General features: G+C 40.7%; 2 protein-coding genes across 2 annotated transcripts; both read right to left on the bottom strand.

The window, feature by feature from the left end:
- Nucleotides 1-233: 233 nt before the first annotated feature.
- Nucleotides 234-1,095, bottom strand: LOC311485890 (high choriolytic enzyme 1-like; the record flags this gene model as incomplete). The annotated part of the gene is made up of 1 exon (XM_084541569.1): nt 234-1,095. The coding sequence occupies one exon, from the start codon at nt 1,093-1,095 to the stop codon at nt 310-312; it is 786 nt and encodes a 261-aa protein (XP_084397695.1). The 3' UTR covers nt 234-309.
- Nucleotides 1,096-2,234: 1,139 nt separating this feature from the next.
- LOC311485891 (high choriolytic enzyme 1-like) lies at nt 2,235-7,435 on the bottom strand (the record flags this gene model as incomplete). Its single annotated transcript, XM_084541570.1, has 2 exons — nt 2,235-4,414; nt 7,280-7,435. The coding sequence occupies 2 exons, from the start codon at nt 7,433-7,435 to the stop codon at nt 3,686-3,688; spliced, it is 885 nt and encodes a 294-aa protein (XP_084397696.1). The 3' UTR covers nt 2,235-3,685.
- Between the last annotated feature and the right edge of the window lie 4,142 nt (nt 7,436-11,577).

Genomic DNA, 11,577 nt, shown 5'->3' with positions numbered 1-11,577 from the left:
TTATGGAGTTGGTGTTTTTTTATTGTAGTGTCACCTTATGTGTGTTTGGAGTCATTTTGTACAGTGATTGGATGTCTGAACGTGTGTAAAAGTAAAGTTCATACATTCAAAGAAACAGACAGATCTGATCGGTTGGATTATTTTTATTAAATATGTTTTAGGCATGAGGTTTTAAACGTTCTGTTATCTGAACATTAGCGAAGAAGATCTTCAACATCATATCCACAGCTGAAAGTGACATCAGGTCAATTACAGAAAAAATGAACCAGAAAAAGTGTGAATTATTTGCATTTGTTATCAACATTGTATTTAGCATCTATAGAGCAGGTTGATCCTCCTGATGTCCCAGTAGGACATGCCCTCCCTCTGTCCAATCTGGACGTTGGCATTGGGGATGGGGGTGATGGAGTCCTTTCCCTTCCGAAAAGAGAAGGCTGTTCTTCCATAGTGCATGATGGAGGAGTAGTCGTAGGGAGTGTTGAGGTTGTTGGTGTCCTTTTTTTCGAAGTTGTAGGCCATCTGCGGGTTGATGTTCTGCCAGTTGATCCTGACGTAGTTGTCACGGTCGCTCCTGGTCTGCTCGTGCTGGAAGCCAAGAGCGTGGTTAATCTCATGTTGAATGGTGCCGTGGTGGAGGCAGCCCCGCCTGTTGAGAGAGAGCATCTGTTTGCCTCCCTGTTTGCCCAGAGCCGAGTAACATCCGGATTTGCTCTCGATGGTGATGTAGTCGTACTGGTTCCGATAGGGGACGAAGCGGATGCAGGTGCTGCTGTGGAAGGACTTCAAGGCGTAGTCGATCTGCTGCCTCTCTTCGTTGGTGAACTCTCGGCTCATGGTGTAGGGGATCATCACAAAGCCGTTGGAGGATTTCCTCCACAGGCAGCTCTGGGACCAGCACGTCATGGCGTTTCTGGTTTTGGGAACCAGTAGGTCTCCTTCCAGCAGGATCTCATCTGTGTTGTTGTTGGAAGTCAGAATCCTGGTGGTGATGTCCTCGGTGTCCGGGATTTCTTCTTGGTCTCCTTCCTCCTGGACAGGTTGTGCCTGAGAGAGGCCGAGCAGGAGCAGCAGCAGCAGGCTGGCAGAGGGAGTCATCATCAGGGCCAGTGTGGAGGCTGTGGAGCTTCTGTGAACAGCTTTCTGTGGAGAGACTCCTTGAAGCTTGATGTCTGACTCAGTTCAGTCCAGAGTCTTTATACTCTCCTCTGCAGGTGTGTCTGCAGGAGGATTATGGGCTGGGGTCCGCACTGCTAGGCCTAAATACACCACTGAAGGGAGGACTCCACAGACAAACCTACTGTTTCAATATGGTGTGTTGTCTCTGGTCTTTAAATGGATGATCACAGCTTCACTGATCAAGACTTTTTTAAACTTTGTGTACGACTGAATGACTGTCATAAAGTGCTAGCTGTAGAACAATACTAGTAGGACTGAAAAAAACAGAAGTTGTTTAAAACTTCCCTAACTGATGTTCTGAATGAATTTCTAACAACCTCACGGGGTCCATCAACCTCAATCAAAAGTTTGACTCTGACTCTAATACACAAACTTGGACTAACATTCAGTGAGGCTGTGTGGAGGATGAAGCCAGACTGATGTTTTAACAGGTGTTACTTTTACGTCATGAACGGATACTGAAGCCTGAACAGCGTGATGATACACAAGGGATGATATGATATGAAGTTAGGAATTGTCTCAAAAGTCCATTCAGAATAGTCTAAATGAAGTGAAAATGATCTACCTACATATAATACTGTATATATAAATATATGTAGGTAGATCACTTTGACTTTGTCATACCCTACCCTACATACCCTAGCCTAAGTCATAGTAAATGTTGTTTCAGTGTTAAAAGCTCTATCCATCTTTGTTTCTGTTATTCTGAGAAAACTGTTCCACGGCACCTTTAGGGAACATTGCCCTATCCCTTTAAGAAAAACAGCAGACTTGAGCATAGAGGTCTTGAGTTGCTGTTGTTAATGCTGTTGATGGCTGTGGATGTGTGCTGCTGAACTGGAGGGCTTGTTGCAAAATAAAGTAAAAAAAAAAGAAAGAAAGAAAGAAGATCAACGTTTGTCTTGCTGTTTGTTCTGGAGGTGGAACAGATAAATGACAGACTAACATCTAAAACATTTTTTCAATGGCACGTGGTCTAACCGCACTACATTCGCGATCTACTGGTCGATCGCAAGGTATTGGGCATCTCTGGTGTAGACCGTGTAAAGAAAATGTAGTGTAGTATTAAATGCAAGAATTAACAGGTTAAAAAAAGTGAATGTATCTTAAATGAACATTTGTCTTTGTACTGACTCTCACAGGAATGTGTTTCAATTCTTTACTCTCAATGCTTTGTTTTTGATATGTGTCATATAACATCGTGGTAGTGTCATCTTATGTGTGTTTTGAATCACCTTGCACAATGATTTAATGTTTGTACTAACTGTGCAAAAGTAAAATATTTGCGGGTAGGTACTAGGGGTTGTACGGACAAGTCGATTAGTCGACTTCACTGCCGTGCCACGCTTAAGCGTCATATCGACTAGCCACTGGTCACGTGACAATAACAACATGGCTCCCTCCGAGAAGGCAGGTGAAAAAACCAATGGCGAAAACCCTATGCGTCGTTGCAGTAAAGTATCAGCGGTTCATCAAGTGTGTGGAAATACTTCACTAAAGATGAAGCCCATACTACAGTGACGTGCAAAATGTGTAAGTCAGTCCTGAAATACAACAAATGTAGGCTACTTCTGCAATGCACACTCATCTGTAAAAGCATCCGCTAACACTAGCAGAGGAACGGTCCAAAGTAGTCAACAACTTCATCAAACACCCTGCAGTAGTAGGGAGGAGTCTGCACATCAACAATTTGCTGATGAATTTCATTGTGAAAGTTTTTGGACCTTTCGTTGCTTTACACCGAAAAGGCTTTTTTTTTTTTTTTAACCCGGCTACACTATCCGATTTTATAGGCTGTGGAGTTAAATGCTATTGACGGCGCCGATTTATGTAGGCTAAACTTTGCAGCGCACAGTATTGATAAGCTCATGTGTTCATGTTCAATTATGTTGTGTACTATTAGTTGACATTGTTGCGCGTTTTTTGTACTTGGTGTGGTGTCAGTGAATGCACGATGCGAGAGACGGAAGTTATGGCTGAGCTGAGGATTTGCCGAGCGAGAGCCGCATATTTAGCAGTGTCAGACTGACGGTGTTTATGGTGTTGGCATGGTCTACGGCTGACAGAAGCCCATGTTCAAGCTTCAATAAACTTCCAGAAAAGCCTCCGTAGCTTCCTTTGTGTTAGATGCCACAACATTCAGTTCAAGAATATAGATTGCATTGTTGCAAAGCATTACTTTCTACTGTGTTTTAATGTTTGAAGTCATCTGCGACTAGTCGATTTTAACTCGACTTTCACCACATTTTAGTCCGACTTTATTCGGAAGTCGCTCAACCCATGGCTAAAAGGCTCAAAGAAACATAACTAGACAGATATGATCCGCTTTCCATTTTTTTTTATTAAATATGTTTTAGACATGTTTTATACCTTCTGTTATCTGAACATTTGAATCAAGTGAAGAAGAAGAATGATCTATGATCTACAACATCACTTTCACTGTTTATTGTAGGATCAGGTTAATTGCAGAAAAAGTGTGAATTATTTGCATTTGTTATCAACATTGTATTTAGCATCTATAGAGCAGGTTGATCCTCCTGATGTCCCAGTAGGACATGCCCTGCCTCTGTCCAATCTGGACGTTGGCGTTGGGGATGGGGGTGATGGAGTCCCTTCCGTGCCCGATGGAGAAGGCTGTTCTTCCATAGTGCATGATGGAGGAGTAGTCGTAGGGAGTGTTGAGGTTGTTGGTGGCCTGTTTGTGGAAGTTGTAGGCCATCTGCGGGTTGATGTTCTGCCAGTTGATCCTGACGTAGTAGTCGCGGTCGCTCCTGGTCTGCTCGTGCTGGAAGCCCAGAGCGTGGTTGACCTCGTGCTGGATGATGCCGTGGAGGAGGCAGCCCTGCCTGTTTAGAGAGAGCACCTGTCTGCCTCCCTGTTTGCCCAGAGCCGAGAAACATCCCGCTTTGTTCTCGATGCTGATGTAGTCGTACTGGTTCTGATAGGGGACGAAGCGGATGCAGGTGCTGCTGTGGAAGGACTTCAAGGCGTAGTCGATCTGCTGCCTCTCATAGCTGGTGAACTCTCGGCTCATGGTGTAGGGGATCATCACAAAGCCGTTGGACGATTTCCTCCACAGGCAGCTCTGGGACCAGCACGTCATGGCGTTTCTGGTTTTGGGAACCAGCAGGTCTCCTTCCAGCAGGATCTCATCTGTGTTGTTGTTGGAAGTCAGAATCCTGGTGGTGATGTCCTCGGTGTCCGGTGTCACGGTGACTTCTTCTTGGTCTCCTTCCTCCTGGACAGGTTGTGCCTGAGAGAGGCCGAGCAGGAGCAGCAGCAGCAGGCTGGCAGAGAGAGTCATCTTCAGGGTCAGTGTGGAGGCTGTGGAGCTTCTGTGAACAGCTTTCTGTGGAGAAACTCCTTGAAGCTTGATGTCTGACTCAGTTCAGTCCAGAGTCTTTATACTCTCCTCTACAGGTGTGTCTGCAGGAGGATTATGGGCTGGGGTCCGCACTGCTAGGCCTAAATACACCACTGAAGGGAGGACTCCACAGACAAACCTACTGTTTCAACATGGTGTGTTGTCTCTGGTCTTTAAATGGATGATCACAGCTTCACTGTTCAAGACTTTTTTAACTTTACAGATGATATGGCCATCCTCCCAACTAGACTTCAAGTTATCTTTCAAAGTTACCTTCATTTAAGCAGCATAATAATGTGTATCATCGTCTCTTTAAGACTTCCAGCTTTGTAAAGTACATCATTACTGTACATCGTAAGAATGTTACCAAATACAGTAGCTAATGAACACTTGATTTGAATATGAACTCATCCACTCCTCTCTCCATATTTGCTGTAGGTTCTTATTTCCGCTGACTTGCCACCTTATTGGTAATATTTGTCACAATCTTAACACTACTTCTTCAGAGACTTAAGTCAAAGACACTCAGACATCATACACACACTGTGACAACCAAGATAGCCACTAATCACAGTGGGGGCTGCGTCTCTGATATTAACTGGCCATAAAACATTAACACAACCCTTTAGAATAACTGAAAACATGTCACCCTTGTGATGTCAAATCTTAGTTTGTATTAATGAAAATTGTTTAGTATTAAAATCAGTCCAGGCAACTGTTGTCTATTAAGTGTGTAAATAACCTGCTATTTGAAAAAGCAATACAAGTTTTTATGTTAAAGATAAAATAGTGGAAGTTTTCAATAAAGGAAGCTTCAGTTTGTGCCTTGTTATATACAGTACCAATGTTATACTTCAATCACAGGGTTAAGTAGTAAATTATTCAAAAATTGAATGCTAACACTCTTTGAACCAGACTGAGTCTCCAGCCATGCTAGCAGCACTGTGAGGTTGTGATTAACGTGTTATTGTAGTATGAGCTACATTCTAATACCATCATGTTAACAGTAACAGTGCTAACATACTGATCTTTAAGATGTAAATAAGGTTTACTGTGTTCACCCAGTCAGTCATATTTCAATCATAGTTTAGCATCTCACTGTGAAACTATATTCTACATAACAGCAGACCCAAAGTAGGATGGTTATTTGTTTTGCACGACTTTTGTCATCAACCAAAGCACTGCATGAAAAAAGTTTTGATGGTGGAGTTAGAACACAAGTCAGGGATCACAAAGGTCATTAATGATTCAAGCTTCAGGTTCATGAATGTTAGACCAGAATATTGATGCTCTCAATGTTGAGATGTGTCTCAGACAAACGTCAATGTTAATTTATTCATAAAGCACATTTAAAAAAACAACAAATACTGACCAAAATGCTGTACAAACAGAGCAATCAAAGCATGAAAAAAAAATAGATGGAAAACTTTCGCCTGCTCTTGTCACTACAGGAAATGTTAGATGCTCACCAAAGTCATTTGGAATATCTCCTAAGATCATGAATGTATCTCTGTTTATTTTCCTGACAATCTGTCCATTTATTGTTTAGATATTAAGTCGAGACCAAAGTGTACAACTGAAGGACAGAGTAGAGTTTATTGAGTTATTTTGCTGTAGGTAAATGAGATTATCAGAGCTTCCTAATCCTGTATTCATCTTACATTTGGACAAAGAACTGCTGGAGTTTTGTTCTTATTCATTAGAAATATTATAGTTACTTGTTCAAAGCCTTAAACTATCAATCTCCAATGAGCTTAGAGCACATTGTTATGTGTCATATAATATCATGGTTGTAGTGTCATCTTATGTGTGTTTTGAGTCGCCTTGTACAGTGATTTCAAGTTTGTTTTAACGCATGCAAAAGTAAAATGTTTGCAGGTACAGAGTCAAAGAAACATAACTACACAGATATTATTTGTTGCATTGTTTTTATTAAATGTTTTAGACATGAGGTTTTATTCCGTCTGTTATCTGAATATTTGAATCAAGTGAAGAAGAAGAATGATCTATGATCTACAACATCACATCCACTGTTTATTGTAGGATCAGGTTAATTGCAGAAAAAGTGTGAATTATTTGCATTTGTTATCAACATTGTATTTAGCATCTATAGAGCAGGTTGATCCTCCTGATGTCCCAGTAGGACATGCCCTGCCTCTGTCCAATCTGGACGTTGGCGTTGGGGATGGGGGTGATGGAGTCCCTTCCGTGCCCGATGGAGAAGGCTGTTCTTCCATAGTGCATGATGGAGGAGTAGTCGTAGGGAGTGTTGAGGTTGTTGGTGGCCTGTTTGTGGAAGTTGTAGGCCATCTGCGGGTTGATGTTCTGCCAGTTGATCCTGACGTAGTAGTCGCGGTCGCTCCTGGTCTGCTCGTGCTGGAAGCCCAGAGCGTGGTTGACCTCGTGCTGGATGATGCCGTGGAGGAGGCAGCCCTGCCTGTTGAGAGAGAGCACCTGTCTGCCTCCCTGTTTGCCCAGAGCCGAGAAACATCCCGCTTTGTTCTCGATGCTGATGTAGTCGTACTGGTTCTGATAGGGGACGAAGCGGATGCAGGTGCTGCTGTGGAAGGACTTCAAGGCGTAGTCGATCTGCTGCCTCTCATAGCTGGTGAACTCACGGCTCATGGTGTAGGGGATCATCACAAAGCCGTTGGACGATTTCCTCCACAGGCAGCTCTGGGACCAGCACGTCATGGCGTTTCTGGTTTTGGGAACCAGCAGGTCTCCTTCCAGCAGGATCTCATCTGTGTTGTTGTTGGAAGTCAGAATCCTGGTGGTGATGTCCTCGGTGTCCGGTGTCACGGTGACTTCTTCTTGGTCTCCTTCCTCCTGGACAGGTTGTGCCTGAGAGAGGCCGAGCAGGAGCAGCAGCAGCAGGCTGGCAGAGAGAGTCATCTTCAGAGTCAGTGTGGAGGCTGCGGAGCTTCTGTGAACAGCTTTCTGTGGAGAAACTCCTTGAAGCTTGATGTCTGACTCAGTTCAGTCCAGAGTCTTTATACTCTCCTCTACAGGTGTGTCTGCAGGAGGATTATGGGCTGGGGTCCGCACTGCTAGGCCTAAATACACCACTGAAGGGAGGACTCCACAGACAAACCTACTGTTTCAACATGGTGTGTTGTCTCTGGTCTTTAAATGGATGATCACAGCTTCACTGTTCAAGACTTTTTTAACTTTACAGATGATATGGCCATCCTCCCAACTAGACTTCAAGTTATCTTTCAAAGTTACCTTCATTTAAGCAGCATAATAATGTGTATCATCGTCTCTTTAAGACTTCCAGCTTTGTAAAGTACATCATTACTGTACATCGTAAGAATGTTACCAAATACAGTAGCTAATGAACACTTGATTTGAATATGAACTCATCCACTCCTCTCTCCATATTTGCTGTAGGTTCTTATTTCCGCTGACTTGCCACCTTATTGGTAATATTTGTCACAATCTTAACACTACTTCTTCAGAGACTTAAGTCAAAGACACTCAGACATCATACACACACTGTGACAACCAAGATAGCCACTAATCACAGTGGTGGCTGCGTCTCTGATATTAACTGGCCATAAAACATTAACACAACCCTTTAGAATAACTGAAAACATGTCACCCTTGTGATGTCAAATCTTAGTTTGTATTAATGAAAATTGTTTAGTATTAAAATCAGTCCAGGCAACTGTTGTCTATTAAGTGTGTAAATAACCTGCTATTTGAAAAAGCAATACAAGTTTTTATGTTAAAGATAAAATAGTGGAAGTTTTCAATAAAGGAAGCTTCAGTTTGTGCCTTGTTATATACAGTACCAATGTTATACTTCAATCACAGGGTTAAGTAGTAAATTATCCAAAAATTGAATGCTAACACTCTTTGAACCAGACTGAGTCTCCAGCCATGCTAGCAGCACTGTGAGGTTGTGATTAACGTGTTATTGTAGTATGAGCTACATTCTAATACCATCATGTTAACAGTAACAGTGCTAACATACTGATCTTTAAGATGTAAATTAGGTTTACTGTGTTCACCCAGTCAGTCATATTTCAATCATAGTTTAGCATCTCACTGTGAAACTATATTCTACATAACAGCAGACCCAAAGTAGTATGGTTATTTGTTTTGCACGACTTTTGTCATCAACCAAAGCACTGCATGAAAAAAGTTTTGATGGTGGAGTTAGAACACAAGTCAGGGATCACAAAGGTCTTTAATGATTCAAGCTTCAGGTTCATGAATGTTAGACCAGAATATTGATGCTCTCAATGTTGAGATGTGTCTCAGACAAACGTCAATGTTAATTTATTCATAAAGCACATTTAAAAAAACAACAAATACTGACCAAAATCCTGTACAAACAGAGCAATCAAAGCATGAAAAAAAATGGATGGAAAACTTTCGCCTGCTCTTGTCACTACAGGAAATGTTAGATGCTCACCAAAGTCATTTGGAATATCTCCTAAGATCATGAATGTATCTCTGTTTATTTTCTTGACAATCTGTCTATTTATTGTTTAGATATTAAGTCGAGACCAAAGTGTACAACTGAAGGACATAGTAGAGTTTATTGAGTTATTTTACTGTAGGTAAATGAGATTATCAGAGCTTCCTAATCCTGTATTCATTTGGACAAAGAACTGCTGGAGTTTTGTTCTTATTCATTAGAAATACTATAGTTACTTGTTCAAAGCCTTAGACCAGGGGTGTCAAACTGATCCATGAAAGGGCCACTGTGGCTGCAGGTTTTCATTCCAACCATGCAGCACCCATGCAGTGGGTGTGGCTGGCAAGGTTTTGTTCCAATCAAGCAAGAGGACACCTGAAGTGACTGTGTGAATGCCATAGACATATATAGATAGACGCGACATTGAGCGCTGCCGTCTACTAGAGCGGCGTGCTGACATTCCAACTGAATTCCTAACAAACGATAGAACTTTGATCAATCAACCCAATGAAATTGTAAATCAGTTTAACCAATATTTCACGAATATTGGCCCTAAACTGGCTAAAGAAATAGTCAACACTAATCAAGTTGATGTTTTAAGCAAAATACCAACCACTGATAAAACTATATTTATTCAAGCTACTGATGAAAATGAAATAATTTCAGTGGTCAAAAACTGCAAGACTAAGATGTCAGCTGACTGGAATGGACTGGACATGTCAGTATTAAAAGACATTATTGAATGTGTTGTCAAACCAATTTCGTACATTTTTAATCTTTCTTTACAATCGGGGGTTTTCCCAGAAAGAATGAAGATTGCTAAAGTGATACCTATTCACAAGGCTGGTGATAAACATGAATTCACTCATTATAGACCCATTTCCATTCTGTCACAGTTTTCCAAGATACTGGAGAAGATATTCCATAAAAGATTATTCAGTTATGTAGATAAGCAAAATATTCTTTGTGAACAGCAGTATGGTTTTAGACCCGATAGGACCACTACCTTAGCATTAGTGGACCTTGTAGAAAAAATATCAAATGCCATAGACAATAAACAATATGCTGTTGGTGTGTTCCTAGACCTCACCAAAGCTTTTGATACAGTGAATCATGAATTGCTACTCCAAAAACTTTACAGATATGGGATTAGAGGAGTGGCCTTTTCTTGGCTCCAGACTTATCTGAAGAACAGATCCCAGTATGTCCACATCAATGGCACTGATTCCCAGTTGCTGACAGTGACCTGCGGCCTTCCACAGGGGTCAGTGTTGGGTCCTTTTTTGTTCCTTATGTATATTAATGACCTTTGCTTAGTTTCAAAAACATTAAACCTTATTTTATTCGCTGATGACACCAACATGCTTAGTTGTGGTAAAAATCTAGAAACATTAATTGATATAGTAGAAAAACAATTATTTTTGTTAAAGAAGTGGTTTGATTCAAATAAGTTAACCCTCAATTTAAACAAAACCAAATTTATAGTTTTTGGAAATCGTGCCATTAATGTTCATAGAAAGTTAATAATTAATGATACTGAGATAGAACGAGTGAATGAAATAAAATTTCTTGGAGTACTTTTACAAAATAAGCTCAGCTGGAAGCCCCATATAAACTACATCAAGGCAAAACTATGTAAATCTCTTGCAATAATATCTAAAGTCAAAGAACTTTTAAATGAAAAAAACTTATATATTTTATACTGTTCCCTGGTTCTTCCTTACATGACCTATGGCTTAGAAGTTTGGGGAAACACTTATAAAACCAATCTTAATCCAATTACTATAATTCAAAAAAGAGCGATCCGCATTGTGAATAAAGTGGCTTACAGGGAACATACAAATGAGCTTTTCATTAAGCTAAAAGCACTAAAACTAAAGGATTTGGTTGACTTTAAAACAGCACAATTCATGTATAACATAAGCCATAACAAGTTACCTGTGCATATTCAGGGATTATTCCAAAAACGAGACTGTGGTTATAATTTCCGAAAGGAAGAAATGTTTAAAAAAACATATGTGAGAACAAGTGCAAAGCAGCATTGTGTTTCTTTTGTTGGGATTAATGTATGGAGTAAATTGGACCAAGAGCTAAAAGACTGTAAAACTTTAATTCAATTTAAAACTCTTTTGAAGAAATCAGTTATAAAAAAATATGTTGAGAATGGATGCTAAGGACGCAAAATTAAGATGATAGATTTTTTCTTTTCTTCTTTGGGATGATTTGAAAATAAAAAATGTATGAGTGCATGCATAAGACATGGGCAGCTTTTACCGTTTATGTCTGTAAATACACTGGGATAGGCGCAATAAGCTTTAGCTTCTGCCTATTCCATTTCAGACTTGATGTTTATTTATGTCTTTATCTGTTAAATGTTTAAATGTCTGAATAAAAAACGACTGACTGACTGACTGACAGGGCGGCCATCTTGGAACAGGGCCACTCGCTCCTACAGTGCATTACATCTATGGAGGAATGGGGTTTCTACACAATAAAAGTGATCATAAATCGCTCAGTTGAAGTCCGGCATCTTTTCTTTACAATCCTCTGTCAGAAGCTAGTCTGCTGATAACATTAAGTAAAAATTGTATTTGGGTAGTAAAACCAT

The sequence above is a fragment of the Chelon labrosus genome, assembly GCF_963514085.1.
Source record: "Chelon labrosus genome assembly, chromosome: 3".
NCBI lineage: Eukaryota > Metazoa > Chordata > Actinopteri > Mugiliformes > Mugilidae > Chelon > Chelon labrosus.
The sequence above is the reverse complement of the archived record's forward strand: the minus strand, read 5'-3'. Positions and strand labels throughout refer to the sequence as shown.